At 46.0% G+C, this 18,857-nt stretch overlaps 1 protein-coding gene across 1 annotated transcript; it reads right to left on the bottom strand.

Annotated features, from left to right (window-relative positions):
• Positions 1–1,975: 1,975 nt before the first annotated feature.
• LOC102696299 (transmembrane protease serine 9-like) lies at positions 1,976–18,517 on the bottom strand. The gene is made up of 10 exons (XM_069187946.1): positions 18,369–18,517; positions 15,078–15,101; positions 14,372–14,531; positions 13,565–13,833; positions 9,541–9,686; positions 8,672–9,386; positions 8,211–8,379; positions 5,223–5,476; positions 4,939–5,030; positions 1,976–3,903 (listed from the first exon to the last, which is right to left on the bottom strand). Exons 1-10 carry the CDS (start codon positions 18,409–18,411, stop codon positions 3,601–3,603), a joined length of 2,175 nt encoding a protein of 724 aa, XP_069044047.1. The 5' UTR covers positions 18,412–18,517; the 3' UTR covers positions 1,976–3,600.
• Between the last annotated feature and the right edge of the window lie 340 nt (positions 18,518–18,857).

The raw sequence follows: 18,857 nt of genomic DNA, 5'->3' as shown, positions 1-18,857 counted from the left end.
AAAAAAAGGCCACTTGTAGTGTTTCATCACATGTTAGACGTAATGAAAGATTAATAAAATCGATCATCATCACAGCACTATGACTTTTCCAAATGAAACGAACAGCATTCGGTGTAGCAGCAGCTGAAACCGCACTGATTTTGTCAATTTTCGGCGAAGATGAGAGTCATTAGCTACATTAACAGTGAAATCAACCACTTCATTCGCGACTAATAATATTGTAGCGCCCTCGCCGGGTGGTGAGGAGGAAGCGCACCTTGGCGCTCAGGGTACCGCGAAGCAGGCTGGGAGCTGTAGCCGGGGGGGGGGTCTGAGGGTCAGCACGATGACCAGCCGCTGACCCTGTGTATGTGAATAGTGTTATAGTAGGTTTAGTGTCCTGTATAGCTTTATAAGTGTATAGCCTGTAGTTAACGAGTGACCACCCTAACCAAGTGTATGTGTTCCGTCGGTCTCCTTATGTGTGCGTGTGTCCCTCGCCTCTGTTTAGATTTGGTGTGTATTTTTAATGCGAGAATAGAAGCAGTGGCTTGGTTTGCTATTTTGTCCCCACTTGTCCTTTGTCCTGTGGGAACTGAAAAACGCTACAATATCACGATTTATGGAGTACAAACTTTTAACAGCCTAGATCAGCACAACGGCGACAGAAAGAGCCGCTGGAGGGGATTTGTGACTCGCCTTTGAACGTGCCTATTAAGCAATAGACCTTGTGCCGCCTGGTGAGGCGGTCGCCTACTTCACCTGAGCCAGCGGCCGGCGCCGAAAGCGATCTAAACGGCTGAGCCATTTCCGTTCCTTCAACTCCGGGAACGTTTTAGCCGTGCAGCACGTCTTGTATTGGCCCGGATGTCGCCTGTTGCCATGACGACACTTCGCGGCGCGGAGTCATGGCAACTCCCAGGCCTGGTTGGGTGTGGGACGTGTCTAACAACTCCTTTATAGGAAACGCGGGGAAAAAAACTATTTTTTTAAAACACTGTTCGTGGTGACCACTTCGAAACTGCTAGGTCCGTTGGTCGCACTTTTTAGTGAGAGGAGGGTGATTCCAGTGCTACATCAAGGACGGACAGTAATGTAAGCGCCAACAATATTAATAATTGTATTATTATGATTGCTGTCGTTGTTTTTAGAACAGAGGTAATGGCATTTTATTTGTCTCTTCACAGCAGTTAAAAGCATAATTATGAATTCACCAAATGAAGCCATACAAATCAACGCAGGCTTGAAGCTATGGTTATCTTTTACTTCTTTCTTTTACTAGTCTTTTCGTCTTCCTCAACTTAATGAAAATCATAGATCAGTATCAACATGGCAGTTCTGTATTTTCTGAACTCTTCGGCTTTTATTTCTTATTTGAAAATGATGTTTGTTAACTAGGGTGCAACAAGAAAAAGAGCTAAATGTATCACGTAGGAATAGCTGTCTAACATCGTCGCCATTGAACTCAGTGGATTGTGCAAATTTCAAAGGAAATCTCGTGTAATTTGTAGCCGTTGTATTTTAAAAGTAAAAACAAGTTTAAATAAATGTATTTTCTTATTCAGCAAGAGCTGTGTTGATTTGTTAGGTAACATTTAACTCGCAGAGAAAAAATAGTAGTTTCTGTTATGAGACTAGATTATTGCTTTGAGTAAAGGCATTTCAATTAAACTAATTCAGTAGGTTATGTAGTTGGAAATCTTGTAAAGAAAAAAATCGAATTCCTCTGAAATCACACTGGATCTCACCCCTGTGCTCACTCTGGTCTTACTGCTGTGGAGTGCTGTATCACACTGGATCTCACCCCTGTGCTCACTCTAGTCTTACTGCTGTGGTGTGCTGTATCACACTGGATCTCACCCCTGTGCTCACTCTAGTCTTACTGCTATGGTGTGCTGTATCACACTTGATCTCACCCCTGTGCTCACTCTGGCCTTACTGCTGTGCTTTGCTAACCCAAGAGCTATAAGGCAAGAACACTCACCAACAGGGCCACTGTGCTGCCCCACCTGTTAACTTTATTTGAAACAATGTACAATGCAGGAAAATATGCTAACCATATATAACATATGACAGCAATTGAAAATATATTTTTGTACATTCAAATCCCTTGCAATTTCAATTACAATAATTAAATTGCAAGATAAAAGCTCGATAAGATTCCTTCCTGTCCGGGAGGTACACAGAAATTGTATATCCGTCATTCAAAACACAAAAACACTTTTACAGACCTTGCTGATGAAGACCAGTTTGGAAAGGCTTCTTAAACCTCTGTGAAAGCTCTCTGTGGCTGCCCCTACACTGCCCCAAGGGTCTGCACACAAAAGCACATGATGGCCAAGGAAGGTGAAGTGCAAGAGGCTTGAAGTCCAAGAGGCCCTTTTCCAGATAGCAAGCAGAGAAAGGCTTTAAAAAGTCCCAATCACCACTAGCACCGTGCACACCCTTTATATACCAAACCCAAACTTTACTACACCCATGTAATTCATGTGCAAGAACAATCTGCACCCCGGATGCCATCTAAACAGAATAATCAAAAGTTTATGAGACTATCAAGATTAGAAGGCTGAAGCAACCTCTAGTGGCAGGTCGCTGTAATTACCTCCCCTTCTTGAGCTGGTCTACTACAGTACATGCTCCCGTGAACCTGCCCACTGGAGACAGCAAAGTACAATATATCTCCAGTGGGGACCTGAGTGATCCTGGCTCTGTTCTTGATCTGTGTGACTTGTACATTCGGAAGCACCGCCTAGTTGTGGAAATCTGGGGGGGGGGAGCCCAGTGTGGATCAGGGTGCTCTGGAGCTCGTCAGTCCCTGAAGAGGCTGGATCAGCAGAGGAGGAGTGGGGGATGGCTCATAGCCTGAGATAGGCCAGTTTCCCCGACTTTTCATCCCTGGGCCGATAAGACTTCGAATGCCCGTGGTATCAGGCAGAGTGGGTTTGGTACTCACTTGCAGGGACTTGCAGCTCTTGAAGGTAAGACAGCAGTTCTAGATCTTGGATCTGGACACATATGTTGGGTTTAGGAAGAAATAGCATCACTGAGCGCATTTCAAACAGCAACGAAAGTCAAAATGCACACGGTAACTTGTGAAACCGCCCATTTACATCACAAAATAGAATTCATTTTCAGGTGTGAGCAGCGCCATGTTCTGCGATTCAGAACGAAGTGATGTTGCGGCCCTATGACACCGTAAACAAGCAGGCTTGTGAATCCTTCTCTTTTAATCCACTAGAAATATTGCTCTTGACTTCAAGACAGCTTTACCGACAAATACTACTTCTTAACTCGGCGTGCAGATCACGTGGTAACATTTCTGCAGTGAAATGTCTGCTACACAACCTGGACTCATTCGCTTGTACATCGCATTACATCAGTCATCACAGTGACTAGTGAGCAGGAAGGGCCACTTCATGTCACAATTCGTGGGAACTCAAATGGGAACATGGCGAAGCGCACTACTTTCACATAGTTAGTGATAGTTAGCGATATCTTATTTTATATAATTCGAAATCTGTACATTTTTTTATATGCCATCAACAAATGTATATTGTTACCACGATTTAATAACCAGTCTGGGACAATGGAACTGCAGTTCTCCTATAAATGCACAGGGGGTCACAGTGCAGAGGTCCAGGCAGTCAGCAGAGGGTGGAGCACAGCCAGGAGGAGGGCGCTGTGGGGGAGGGGGGTGTAAGTGGCGCTGTTGCTCGTCGTCGCCGTGTTAGAGGAGACAAGAGGCAGCCTGGAACCCACGTTCTTCTGCAGGAAATTTACAAACCGCAGTATCTTCACGAACGCACTCAACTGGACCGCACGGTTGCCACTTTTGGTCACGGCAGTGGGGTCTTCGACGACAAGGACGCCGACCTGAGTCCACATGGAGGCCCACTTGCAGACCAGGGGACCCCCTGAGTTTCCCTGGACAGAGAAAAGAGAGATTAGGGTTAACGTTAGGAAGGACAGGAATTCCGCTCATCTCATTAACATGGGCCAATAAGATTTAACTGAGTCAGGCGGAGAATAACTTGTTTTTGTTTCAAGATTTGGAATTCCTCCTTATTTTTCAGCGTTCACCTTCCCTTTTTAGGAATTTCCACAGATCCCATGTACTGGCAGCTTGCCACATGACACTCTGAGCTCCACACAGTGTTGCATTTAGTTTGTATGGATAAGAGGAGCATCGCAACTCTCATGGACGACACTGGGAGACCTCATGGACGGCTGTTACGACCGATATTGCCAACAGATAATATTGTAGCACAGGCCACAAACACACAGAAGATTGGGAATAGAAGTGCTCTTATTTCACAGAACAGTGTAGTTTTGCTCTCCTTAAAAGGACTGCTCCCACCAACCAGCAGGAAGAAAGCCACCGATAACACAGACTGAAGGTAGGCATCCCGACTGACAGAGGCCCGGCAGGTCAGGGTGGGAACCTCAGGGTACAAACCCGGGAGGGGAAACATGGGACGGCCCCTGGGCATACCCAAACACCAACACTCCACTTCTTGCCTGCCTGGTGCCCCATCACTGCTTGACAAGGGTGCCGCACTCTCACAGTCCAGGCGTGTGCCAACCCTTTTGCCTGGAAGCAGGAGCTCTGCGAGACTGCTCGCCAGCTGTCACCTGGATTCCCTCGAGAAGCAGTTCAGAGCTGGACGGGTGCCACTGGAGTTGTGTGGGGTTTCATTGGCAAGAATTTCCTCAGGTGGTTGTGCAAAAGGACCCCCCCTATCCCCCCATTAACTTCAGTTTTGCTGAAAACAGCTGCATCATTCCCAGAGCCCAACCAGGGCCCTGCGGAGCTCCCAATGCTGTGCTTCGACAGTGTGTGTTGTCCACATCCCAGTCAAGAGTCATAGGTAGTGGGGTTACAAAAATAAAACTGCCCATTTCTAATCATATCTATAAAGTCTGAAACTGAGAGAAGAGTTGTGATGGAGGTGTGCTCACCTGCTCCAGGTCCAGAGGAGAAGTACAGATGGTGTCAGCTGAAGACCCGTTGTCACACTGGACGATTGTTGTACTTTTTTCCTGGAGGAGCACTAAAGGAACAGAGAAGCACAGCAATTTTAGCATCTTCTGGAACACATGATACCCCACTTTACCCCCCGCTAAAAAACACTGGTCCCCATTTGTGCAGCTGGTTCAGGCTGTGTGAAACACTTTCATCATGTCTGCAATCAAGAAACGGACTCCTCATAGACCTTCAAGGGGAAGCTTCCAGCCTGACTCACCAGCAGTTGTGTTGCCCCAGCCGGTGACCCAGCACTGAGTGCCAGGGGTGAATGTGATTCCTGCCCCTGCCAGGCAGACGCTCAGGATGTAGTCTGTGAAGGAGACATTGGTGTCCAGTCTCAGGAGGGCGATGTTGGTGCCACTAAGGCTGCTGGTGAAAGCGTTCAGGACTCCAGTGGATTTCTCTAAGGTGTTGGAGCTCGTCTGGTTCTGCCTGCCCAGGAACACTCTCCATTCACTGGTGTTCACAGAGCTGGAGAGAGAAGGAGACAGAGAGAGAGGGTTTAATACAGACTCTGAGAACATTGCACTGTAATAGGAACAAGCAAAGGTTTGCTCCGTGCTAAAAAGAGACAAAATGTTTCTGTCACGAACAGTCCGTTCTGGGCCCTATGCAGATGACACGATCCGGATAAGTGATGAAACACTGGTGAAAAATTCATGCAGGAGAGGGTCTGGAGACAGGGGGCATGTCCAAGGGGTGCACGTGTCCAGGGGGAGTGATTCCGGGGTGAACAATCCATGTAGAAGTCCGAACGGGTAATCCAAGACAGAACCTAATTTCCATGGCCAGGCGATCCATCCCGGGGAATAAAGAACGGGAACCGGGTCGGAACCGGCTGGGGGGATCAGGAACAGAAGGTTAAAATAATAACGGAGCCAGACGCAGTAGCGATCGTGACAGGTTCAACAGTGGAGCCTTCTTCTAGTGTGAGGGACAGAGGAAAACTGGTAGTTAATAAAGCATAGGAAAGCAAAACCAGGAGTGGAAAAGAGGCGGGAGCAGGAGAGAAGGAGTATCGACACTCGGGTGGTGTGAAGTCAAGAGAGATGAAGAGAGGTGTGAAGTCAAAACCTGCAAATGAATAGAGAGAATTAGAAGGAAACGAGTCAGAGAGATCAGTATGACCAAGAGAGAGCTGTTGGACCCATTTTGGACGGATTGGTCAACCGGTGGGATACATCTTAACCTCGAGATTATTGTTTTTAAAACAAGATAAATGATTGATTGATTTAAAAAAAAACAAAGCAAGAGCAATCCTGTTGTGTGTCTGTTGGTATAGTTCACAGTTACACATATCTGAGCGCTGTGCTTGATGATAAAATTAAGTTCACAGATGTCATTGTGAAGACATCTGAGCAGCGCTCACATGTTCTGAGGAAACCTGAGTTCCTTCCAAGTCCAAAAAGGAAGTCTATCAACACCCATACCTCTTTTATCAGAAGTATTTTAACTTTTTCCTTTATCTGTTGTTACACATCAGTCAGTCAAAAAAGAAAAAAACCTCCTTCAAACTCAGCTCTAAAATCCTTGCTGAGCCTTTGAGACCTCTGGCACAGCTGTATGTCCATCAGATCCTGAGGGAGGCCCGAAGCCATCACTGAAGACACATCTCATCAGTCTTCTGTACTTTTGCCTTCAGAAAGATGTTTTCGCAAAACAAATGTACTGTAACTTTTCAGAGGCCACTGGGGGCTCAGAAACAACGAGTGTAAAGATGTTTTATCAGTATGATCTCTATTGGATAAAGCAATCTCTACAAATGCATATGTACTTTAATAACTTTATTAAATACCTTATGATCTGATTTGTATTTATTTTGTAGTGTAGGACAGAGTCCTTGCTATGTACACTGTTACTTTCAAAATCGTTTTATGGTCCATCTGCTATTTCTGTTTTTTTATATACTGTATGTTGCACGTTGCAGGGTGCTGCTTAAATTGCCTTCCTTGGGGATGAATAATGTATTTTGAATTGAATATTTAATACAGGCCTTGATGACATGACAATGAGCACTGCCCACACTAACCCCGTCAAAATTCACCACTATCACAACACACAAGGTTACAAACTTTTACAACTCTTGAATTATCACTGCAATTCAAGAGCCATTATTATTCAAAAATGACATTTCAGAATTAGGTCAAGTAGGCAGCTGCATCAATTGCAAAGGAACAAGTAAAGATTTATTTCATGCTGATAAGAGAAGAAAAGAAACAAAGCTTCAGCTGTGGAGTCTTCTTTGGCTGTATCTGGGTAAGAGGGACAGGTGGGGTTAGTCTGTACCTGGGTGAGAGGGACAGGCGGGGCTGGTCTGTACCTGGGTGAGAGGGACAGGTGGTGTTGGTCTGTACCTGGGTGAGAGGGTCAGGTGGGGTTGGTCAGTGTCTGGGTGAGAGGGACAGATGGGGTTGGTCTGTACCTGGGTGAGAGGGACAGGTGGGGTTGGTCAGTGTCTGGGTGAGAGGGACAGGTGGGGTTGGTCTGTACCTGGGTGAGAGGGACAGGTTGGGTTGCTCTATACCTGGGTGAGAGGGACAGGAGGGGTTGGTCTGTAACTGGGTGAGAGGGACAGGTGGGGTTGGTCTGTGTCTGGGTGAGAGGGACAGGTGGGGTTGGTCTGTACCTGGTTGAGAGGGACAGGTTGGGTTGGTCTGTACCTGGGTGAGAGGGACAGGTGGGGTTGGTCTATACCTGTGTAAGAGGGACAGGTGGGGTTGGTCAGTGTCTGGGTGAGAGGGACAGGTGGGATTGCTCTATACCTGGGTGAGAGGGACAGGAGGGGTTGGTCTATACCTGGGTGAGAGGGACAGGAGGGGTTGGTCTGTACCTGGGTGAGAGGGACAGGAGGGGTTGGTCTATACCTGGGTGAGAGGGACAGGAGGGGTTGGTCTGTACCTGGGTGAGAGGGACAGGAGGGGTTGGTCTGTACCTGGGTGAGAGGGACAGGAGGGGTTGGTCTATACCTGGGTGAGAGGGACAGGAGGGGTTGGTCTGTACCTGGGTGAGAGGGACAGGAGGGGTTGGTCTGTACTTGGGTGAGAGGGAGAGGTGGGGTTGATCTCTATCTGTGTGAGAGGGAAAAGTGGGGTTGGTCTGCACCTGGGTAAGAGGGGCAGGTGGGATTTGGACTGTACCTGGGTGAGATAGACAGGTGGGGTTGCTCTGTACCTGGGTGACAGGGACAGGTGGGGTTGCTCTGTACCTGGGTAAGCACTGTGCAGCTGTCATCACCCAGTCGCTGGCGATGAGGGTCCCTCCACACACGTGACTCCCGTTCCTCTGCAGGCTGGCCATCCAGGGCCAGAACCCATCTGCAGCTGACTGACCCCCAAGGAGGCGCGTGTTGAGTCTGGGCCTCCCGCAGACTTGGGCTGAAAGACACAGTGAGACAGCAGAGTCACCTAGAGGACTGGACGGATTTCCCACATCCAGCCCTGCAATATCACATCATGTCTTTTTACATTCACTTTAAATTACATTCACTCAGTGTAGAAGACAATCATATTCCAAATAAAGTACTAAAGTTTAGGCAATTTGGTGCCCCAGCTTTGATGGAAAGGAAAATTGGGTCACGTGGAGGAGTATACAGTAGCTATGTTAAAAGTTTTTCACTAATTGTGAACCTCTTACATTCCTGTCAGAAATAACTAGCGTTGCACTTACTGGGGACTGCAGTAGTAGAGGAAGGAGTGGTCACTGGTGCTGTAGTAGTAGATAAAGTAGTGGACACTGGTGCTGTAGTAGTAGAGGGAGAAGCGGTCACTGGTGCTGTAATAGAAGAGGAAGGAGTGGCCACTGTTGCTGTAGTAGTAGAGGTAGCAGTGGACATTAGTGCTGGAGAAGTAGAGGACGCAGTGGACACTGGTGCTGTAGTAGTAGAGGAGGCAGTGGTCACTGGTGCTGTAGTAGTAGAGGAGGCAGTGGACACTGGTGCTGTAGTAGTAGAGGAGGCAGTGGTCACTGGTGCTGTAGTAGTAGAGGAAGCAGTGGTCTCTGGTGCTGTAGTAGTAGAGGAGGCAGTGGACACTGGTGCTGTAGTAGTAGAGGTAGCAGTGGACATTGGTGCTGTAGTAGTAGAGGAGGCAGTGGACACTGGTGCTGTAGTAGTAGAGGTAGCAGTGGACATTGGTGCTGTAGTAGTAGAGGAAGCAGTGGTGACTTGTGCTGAACTGCTTCCAGCATCTGTGCCACTGGAGGTGAAGGTCACAAAGCCTGTGATTCCAGAGCCCACATGTCCATTAATCCAGTCCTGGTACTGGGACACCCTGGTGTACACCCCTGGGAGATTGGGTTTCTGACAGGCAATTCCAGAGCTAACAATACCAGCCTGAATCCAGACAGGACCCTGCTTGCAGACCAGGGGACTCCCTGAGTCAAACTGGAGACACACAGAGAGAATACTGTTAGGAATTGTCTGACACCGGACCACAGGCAACTAAACCACTGACCAAGGAAGAACGCTATGCTGAGTAGTTCAGCGTTGCACTTGTGTCAACCAATGAGATGCTTTGAGATCAGGCTTATCCACCTACCTGACAGGGGCCTTTGGTCTGCTGCAACCCTCCAGCACAGATCATGTTGTCATTGATGGAGTTTTGCCCAAAAATATCCACACACTGCTTGTTTCCAATGATGGGGACCTGGACCTCCTGTAGGGTCCGGTTCTCTGATAGAGGCACTGTGAAACAAGAGAGTTTATTATTACCTAAGGCATGTACCCACATGTTGACAACCATGTTTCTGTTAGGGGGGCGGACAGCAACTGGTCCCAGCTGGGAATATGCTGTCCCATATCTTCTAAAACACTAATGTGCCATCTCTGAGGCTTGCCTGTCTCATGCAGAAATATAGGGTTCATCAGTTGTCAAGGAGCTCTGTTCACCCCAATCGACCCGACACCCTAAAAGTTTGCAACTCTTTATGCTTCACACCTTCGTGAGTTCTTTAGAGTGACTGTCTATTTCAATCTGAAGAAAAAGCTCTGCATCCTATAGCCCTGCCAGGAGTGGGTGAAACGTACAGTGAAAAGCACGCGTTTTGGGACAGCGGAGTGAAATGCGTTATTTTTGCTGTGTACTAATGAAATTAAGATTTCAGATCAAAAGATTAAAATGGGGCAGAGGCATCAAATTTCTGGGTGTTTTGCATACGTGTTTAGCCCGGTTAAATCAATGTCAATTGTTATGTTAATTCCTCCCCTCTTTATGTGAGTATATGTGAGTACGAGTGATTCTAATTCCTCAGATTTGACATGTTGAATTAATTGTGAAACCATAAAAGAGCTGTGAATTGCCAGATTACAGAAATGCCAGATTAGGATTTGCATAGAAGTACAAAGGTGAGCCAAATCAGCTCTGCAACAAAGTGTAGCCCTGGTTTTAGCCTGTTGGAGTTCAGTTTTTGGGTTTCCTTTTGTAGTAAAGTGATGCGTGAGGTAGATGACAACAAGAGAGGTGTCTGTGACAGAAAAGCAAGCAACTGTAAAGATGAAAGGGAAAACATTGCAGAGACATTGGGCATCACAGAAAGTGGAACATTTTGAACCAAAAACCACTGGAAGAGTAATAATTGGGCCTAGACCAGGCTGTCCAAGGGAGACGCAAGCAGTTCAGGACTGCAACATCCTGAGAGCTGTGCAGAAAAACCTTAAAACAGGGGTTCTCAACCTTTTTTGGCCAGTGACCCCGTTTTTAGGTCCCAAAATCCTTGCGACCCCATTAATTAGAGCAGGGCTACTCAATTTAACTAACAAGTAGGCCTAATGGGAAAATCTGTAGGTTTCGCAACTTTGTCAACAAAAGGCTACTATAGATAATAGTTCAATATTATATTATTACAGACTTGTTATTACATGTATAAAAGGATGTTTATCCCTTTCTTTTTATTTTAATTGTGTCATGAATAACAATTCCACATAAGTAGCCATCCCACACACAAAACACAGGTAAGGCAGAGCTCAGAAAGCATGACATATATTTCCCAAACCAACCAAACACAGTGCTTTCAAACCACATCCATAAATAGAGAGAAAATAAAACATTTTTACTATAGCATCATGAAGGTATATGTTAATCAGGTAATTTAGCAATTTAGGAGGATAGCAAGATCTATCAAACATGCGCTGTCAATATGCAGATACCATATCAATAGCTGTAGCAATGTGGTAGCTAACTACAAAAGACACTCTCAAAGCCCTCTCGTTAACTATCATGGCTTTTCTAAACTGCACATGCTGCCTATTCAGCTCATCGCATTTTCTTTCAAAAAATGATTTTGTCTTGGCCAAGCATTCCTTGCGAGTGGTCTCAAAGTTTCTTTTGAGTTTGGTTTCATACTCTCTGTGGAGAGTACATTTCTGCACAGCAGGCATTTAGGCTTTTCCTCGTTGTTTTCCCGGATATTTCTAAATCCATACTGAATAAACGATTTGTCATATTTCCTTGCTCGTTTACACCTCGGCATCTCGGGTTCGACTTTGGTTTCACTGGCAGATATCGGTGTCAAGGTGAAGGCGACTGGATGAAGAAATGTCTTCATTTTGCTGGTTTATTAACTAAAATACGTAATGCTAGCTATCATATCTCGCAGAACAGTTGGTGACGTTGGTTTGACAGGTTGCAATTGGGTCATGAGTGGTCGTGCAAGTTGTCATGGTTACTTTCAGAGTATAGGACGCACACTTTATATTTTCATGAGCATGAGCTCCAAATTGAATATATTGAAATTATGGAACAGATGCAGCCATTCAAAATGCACCGTACAACCCCATACCGTGCAAAATTACCCACAGTTCACCCTGTTGTACCGCAGTACGTGCTTGGCTGGCCAAAATGACCGACGGGAGCTCATGGTGCATTGGTTGTTGGTGAAAAGTCTTAATCATTTAATCTCTTTACTGTGCATGTTTTAATCCGCTTAATATTGAATATTTATATGGAATTTTACAACTAAAAGGAAATTTTAGTGGCTGAGCATAAAAAGAAGAGGAGCATAACGCGTCTGAAGGTCATAAACAATATTAATTTAGGAACATAAACATATTATGTAAACTGTATATGGCTGGTATTAGTATTTATTTTGAAATAAAAATACACACCTGTATTCCACTTTCTTCCTAAACATTTTAAGCATCAAAGTCTTGCATTCAGTTACATACTGTGGTTATGTTGGAAAAGTTTTTAGGTGCTGCTTCTGACTATATTAAGTTTATAGTCTTCGTAAAAAGTTACAATGTTTTAACCTTTTCTGTGAATACTTGCGCTTGTTTCCACAGGAAAAAAACGCATACTTTTTAGAATTTAATTAATAGGGAATATAATATGGAATCGTGTAGAAATTAATAATGATATAATTATATCCATATAGTTCAGATTATCACAGTAGTACACGTTCTTTGTAAATGCCTGCATCAGTTTAACTCATTGCCATGTGATTACGTGTGTGGTGTAATAGCTTAGGCCAATTGAAAGAGCAAGGTGACGTTCTGCTATCGAAACCATTTTTTACAGCTTTTAAAGTCACACAGTATTTGATTTAGGCAGGAACACCTCATTGTATCTTATTTTTCATTTCATTTTGTTTAAATAAATATAAGGCAACCAGCAATCAGATGTCCTGTTTTTTCTTAACACTCGTTTGTCCACACTGTAGTTTGTACTGAGTCTTTGTGTAAGCTGTAAGTTCTTTTTACTTCTTTATTAAACATTTGAAACACTTCAATTTTGCAAATGCAACACGCTTTCCGTACAGAGATAAAATCACCTGAAGAAGGCTCCACGGCCGAAACGTTGTGTTCTCTTTCTTCTTTTTTTCAGCATGGAATAAACCTATTACTATACTATATAAGGAGAAACCTTTCCATTTGAAGAGGAAGCTAATGTCAGGAAAAAAACAACAAACAGGCAACAGGTGAAAGAGGCTGCAAGTCGGGCTTAACCAAGCCGCTCAGAGGGAATATCTCCGCAGTCTGTTAATGTGAATGGTTTACAGGCCTGAAGCAGTCATAGCATTTAAGTGGTTTACGACCACATTCCAGCTTTACACTGGTTTAACTTTAGGTTAGTCCCAGTATTGAATTTGGGAAGACTGAGCACACAAAAACATTTATGGGGCTGGCAATGGTTTAAAGTATGCCCAGAAATATCCAGAAATAAAAGCTGACTGTCCTGTACTATTGCCTCGAGTTTACCTTATTGATCTGATATACAGATTTCAATAGCGCACGGCAAGAATGACAAAAGTCACTTCGCAGTCCCAGAACGTATGATTCTCACTGTGGAGGCAGAGTGCAGGGCCTGATGTACAAATATCCCTTCTCGGCATTGAGAGTGGTGGTGTGGCTTTCACTGGGAGCCTGTTGTGTGCACACAGGCATGTGACAAGCTGTGCAGCCGCAATCCCAGTAGAACCAGTCATCCCAGGTTGCCCCCAACTTTGAGACACTCAGCCCCTTCTGTAGGGCCATTTGAGGTTAGTCTTGATCTTAGCAGGCTGGTATAGCCCAGCCTCAAAGCAGGAAGATGCAGCTTTTGCTAGCTGACAATGAGACACACTCACCCTCATTAAGTGTTTCTCCCCAGCCAGCGACCCAGCAGCTGGTCCCATTGATGAAGGAGCTGTTGCTGTCGGCCAGACAGACGGGCTGGATGTACTTGGTGAAGGAGACGGGGCTGTCCAGCTTCAACAGGGCGATGTTGTTGTTACGGTATAAAGAGTTATACTCTGGGTGTGCGATGATCTGCTGGACCCCCCTGGACACTTCGTCAGGGTTAGAGCTTGACTGTGTCAGCCGGCCCAGGTACACTGTGAACTGACTCGCATCAAGGCTGGAAGGAGGGAGGTAGGAGAAGAAACAGGAAGTATATAAAGGAGACATGGGGATGGGTCACCTGCCCTAATCCTAAAGCTTCATGGATCATTACTGTTAATAGTACGTCACCTGTGAATCAGCCAGAAATCACCCCTGTTACTCTGTCAGCAGTTTCAAAGTGCAGTGACCACTGTGAACACTGATATAGTATAAATCACCTCTGTTACCCTGTGAGCAGTTTCAATCTGCAGTGATCACTGTGGACACTGGTACAGTCTAAATCATCATTGTTACACTGTGAGCAGCTTCAATCTGCAGTGACCACTGTGAACACTGATACAGTCTAAATCATCACTGTTACACTGTGAGCAGCTTCAATCTGCAGTGATCACTGAGAACACTGATACAGTCGAAATCGTTACTGTTACAGTAGATGAGCTAGCTGATCATTGTTTTTCCCCAGTCATCTGTGTCACAGAGTCCAGAGTCATCTCCATCTGCAGTTGCTGTCAGTACAGTAGATACTGAGAAAGGGGGACCTCTGTCTCCCCTACCCTTTAACGCAGAACGCTGCAGTCAGCACCCACTGGCTGTTGATCAGAGCTCCACCACATGAGTAGGACCTCTGAAACAGGCTGGCCTGCCATGGCCAGTACCCCAGCTGGGCAGACTCTCCCCCCGCGATCCTGGGACTGAGGGGTGCCTGCCCACAGGCTTACAGGATGAAACAGAAAAAGAAAGAGTAAATTCTGTTACTGTAGGTATTTCTACAATCTTTTGTCATAGCTGGCAAGCCTAATCACTGGTTGCTTTGATATTTAATTTGTGGAAATTTGCTCAATTATCTGTTGTGTGTGTTTATCACTGAGGGGTTCTCTGTGATCTCCTCTCTCTCACTGTGTCTCCTGTCCTGTTGTGTGAGTATATTACTGAGGGATTCTCTGTGATCTCCTCTCTCTCACTGTGTCTCCTGTCCTGTTGTGTGTGTTTATCACTGAGGGGTTCTCTGTGATCTCCTCTCTCTCACTGTGTCTCCTGTCCTGTTGTGTGAGTATATTACTGAGGGATTCTCTGTGATCTCCTCTCTCTCACTGTGTCTCCTGTCCTGTTGTGTGTGTTTATCACTGAGGGGTTCTCTGTGATCTCCTCTCTCACTGTGTCTCCTGTCCTGCTGTGACTATTTATTACCAGGAGATTCTTAGCGTTGAGCTGTATGATGTTTAAGTCATGTTGCTCCTCTATGAAGAACAGTATTCTTACCAGGCTGGGCTTGTGATTCCGAATCTGAAATAAAAGAAGAGTTCTTGAGAGAACTGATGGCAGAATCATCAACACAGAAACAGAAACAGGTTTGAAGGAGCTTAAAATGATGTATGGCGTCACCGAGGACGTTGACGCATAAGCAGAGGAGAGTGTAACCGGGTGGTTACGGAGTGGATATTTGAAATCTGACACTGAAATCGGTAGCTGTCGCTTTAAGATACACACGTATGAGTGACGTCAGTGCGCCAGTAATTTGTGAGAGTGGACATCATAAAGTTGAGCGTGGTGTGTGGCTACGTGTGATGTGAATGAAGAGGTAAATGTTCAGAATTTAGTTGATTGTGTAGCTATCAAAAATGAAGTTTGGAAATCCTTGAAAGAGATGTATATTGCTGATATATGAGGGGAGGGTGACTTATTAGTTAGACAAAATTGGTGGATGTTTAGGGATGAAGTGATCCCGACTCCCATGAGGTTCCAGTGCTGTGTGGGTGGGTTCGCGGGAATCATGTCCGTAACGGTAAATGGTCATACATTTTTGTTAGATGTTTGCATTTCTTTAACCATTGTGGAGGAAATGATGTGTTTTGTTCTTTGAGAATGACCTTATTCTGTTTAACTTGTTCAGAGCGTGTTAAAAGAAGACTGTGATATTCTGTGCATCTTGGATTAGACGAGATTAAAGAGTGAGTAGTTTTGTTTTTATATTTCTGTGATGTAATGGGACCAATGAAGAATGTGGCATCACACTAATGTGGAGTATTTCTTTCCTTAGGGAAATTGCCACTACCGTATTTTTTTTTTGTCTTGCCACATAACACCACACTCATTCAAGGCCCCTCAGGACAATTCCAGATCACCCAGACAGCATCTTGTACCTCCAGCAACCTTATTTACTGTATCTGTTGCAGTAAATGCCCAGTTTCTCTCTACATTGGAGAAACAGGAAGGAGACTCGGAGACCGCTTCAGAGAACACGTCAGGGCTGTGAAGATTAAAGATCTCTCCAAGCCCATTGTTTCTCATTTCACCTCTGACGGCCACGACCACTCTAATCTCTCCGTCTGTGTTCTCAAAGATGGTTTTCCGAACTCATACATCAGAAAGACTACTGAATCCAAACTTATCCTGCAGCTAGGATCACACCTTCCCCTTCTCTTAACGACAGACTACTATTCTACAAAATTTTCTCCATTCATTGGATGTTTCATTTTACACCTCTCGACACCTGTTCTGACTTCACACCTCTCGATTGGTCTCTCTTTCTGTCCCCTGCTCCCGCCTCTCACTCCTCCTCCCTCCCAGCCTTTGTTCTCCTGCTACATTACCTTTGCCTACTGCCCTGTCTCTCTCACACCTGAAGAAGGCTCCACGGCCGAAACGTTGTGTTTTCTCTCTTCTTTTTTTCAGCATGGACTAAACCTATTACTTGTTCCGTGTGTATATCTCCATGTATATCTATGTGAATCTTTCGGGTTAAAGGTTATACTGCATCAAATCCAAGTTCTGTAGCAGAAAATAATACAGCCACTCATTTTTATGATCCAGAATAAAACAAAATCCCCATTTAAGTTTATTGTAGTACGACGTGTTCTTTCCCAGGCTACAAATCTTGGTAAACAGAAACAAAGGACTACAGAAGGTCAGTAAGTGTGAGTAAGGGCTCTTGTCTGGAAAGTTGTGAAGCTGAGCCCCGAAGGTCCTGACACGCGCTGCTGGTTTCTGCCTGTAACCCCAGGAGAAACGCGTGAACACCCAGAGAACACGCAGACTCCACCCAGATGGCGCACTGTCATTCTTCCCAGCCGCCGGCGTCGGTGAGCACACTGTACCGGATACGGCCGCCGCACAGGTGGAGCGAGCCGGGGACGTCGCCGCCCGGGCTGCGGGAGGCCTCCCTTAGCTCGGCCGGCAGGGTCCCGCTTGCCTGACCCGGGTTCGAGCCCCCCCCGGCAGAGGGGCGAATTAAGGCAGAAACCCGCGCGAGAAGCCGCGTTGCGCCGCAATACGATGGCGGCAGGCGTTCAATGGCCTCTCCGCTTTTTTTGGCAGCCGAAACTGAAGAACTGGTTGCTGGAATCTAGGAATTTCCCAGCGGGCAGGTAACTAACCTGAAGGCTTCTGCCGGGCTGACGTGAATTCCTAACAGAGCCCTGCTCTCAGGGGCAGCAGATAGATGCCTTCTTGGCGAGGTGTGAGCAGGAATTTCTTGTACGACGACAACACAGAGACTGACAAACGACCAAGTCTGTTTTCCTTGTTCAGCTCTGTGGACAGGGCTTGGCTCGTTCGAACCCCTGTCTCGATTCCTACATCCCTCTATCCTAGTGCCTATTCGTCATCCTGTTTTAATTTCAGTTCCCTGCTTTATTCCGGTCTTTCTTCTGATCCCCTCTTCTGTTTATTTTTTTCCTTTTGTTCACTCTTATTCCTCATGTCCATTTCCAGATACTTGATTCTGTCTTTCCTAAACTTTATTCCATTTACTGTGTTTTGTGTTCCTAGTACCTCTTTATAGTTAATGTTTCCTCTTTCTTATTCCTTATAGCCTACCACAAATTTCTGTATTTTTACTGCACTATACTCTGTTTTTACCCTGATCTCACTGGGCTTTACTGTGCTGGACTGTGCTTTTACCCTGATCTCACCAGGCTTTACTGCACTGGACTGTGCTTTTACCCTGATCTCACTTGGCTTTACTGCACTGTACTGTGTTTTTAACCCTGATCTCACTGGGCTTTACTGCACTGTACTGTGTTTTATCCTGATCTCACTGGGCTTTACTGCACTGTACTGTGCTTTTACCTTGATTTCACAAGACCTTATTACACTTCAACCTGTTGTCACAGTGCTTTATCCCAGTAGTATTAGTAGGAAGCTCCAATAGCAATCGGTGACTAACCTGTTAATAAAACTCTATACCAGTACTTAGTACATGAAGTTACAGACAGGAACAGAGCACCCCAGGGAACAAGAGACAGCTGCACTTCAGACATTCAACCAGGCTGTGTTTTCTGTGACACTGTGATGAGCTCTTGAGTCCCAATCACTTCAGTGAGACACAGACACAGCTGGCAGAGCCTGTGACTGGCTCACAGGTGGATCTGCTGCAGATCTGAAGTGATCGGCCCAGGTCAGGACTGAAGAGAAGGCTGGCGGACTCAGAGACACGCCGACACTGACTGGGCAACAGACCCACAGAGAAACACACAGGTGCGCAGGCAGACAGGTGCGCACACACACACACACACTCACTGACACACAGGTGAGAGAGAAACCGCAGCCTACCTGTCACTGACAGCAGCAGAGTCAGCAGGGAGAGCAGTGCCATGGCTTACAATGGGACCTGCCTCCACCGTCCCCTGCTTTTATCCTCGTCTCCTCCTGCCACCCCCACCCCCTCACGAAGATCGAAGATCGGCACTCCCACCTGTTGGCATACCTCCTCTCCCCTCTCTCCTCCCTCCTCTCTCTCCTCCCCCCTCCCTCCCTCTCTCAGTTCAGTTCCATGCAAGGTGCTGTATTGGCATGACCGACGGGTACCAACAGCGTTGCCAAAGCAAATCCAAATAAAATGAACATGAAACAAAAGCAAAACCATCTACAGACATTTACAACAAAGACACATCTGTTCCGCCAAGCCACTGGAGGACTCGGCATTCCACCTCGCATTCCAGCACGGCTCCCAGTTAGCCCATTTCCCCCAGCCTGTTTAAAGCTGCTTCACACACTCCTCTGTGCTCAGTATCAGGGTTTTCCTGGCTGGAGCTGCTCCCA

Source organism: Lepisosteus oculatus, chromosome 4, assembly GCF_040954835.1.
Source record: "Lepisosteus oculatus isolate fLepOcu1 chromosome 4, fLepOcu1.hap2, whole genome shotgun sequence".
Lineage (NCBI taxonomy): Eukaryota > Metazoa > Chordata > Actinopteri > Semionotiformes > Lepisosteidae > Lepisosteus > Lepisosteus oculatus.
This window is presented reverse-complemented; position numbering and strand designations above follow the sequence as displayed.

Coding starts and splice junctions, on each gene's coding strand:
- LOC102696299 (XM_069187946.1), bottom strand. CDS start 18,411: ATGGCACTGCTCTCCCTGCTGACTCTGCTGCTGTCAGTGACAG. Junction 9,687..13,564: donor GGGAGAAACACTTAATGAGG/GTGAGTGTGTCT, acceptor CTTGTTTCACAG/TGCCTCTATCAGAGAACCGG. Junction 8,380..8,671: donor CTCTACTACTGCAGTCCCCA/GTAAGTGCAACG, acceptor TGTGTCTTTCAG/CCCAAGTCTGCGGGAGGCCC.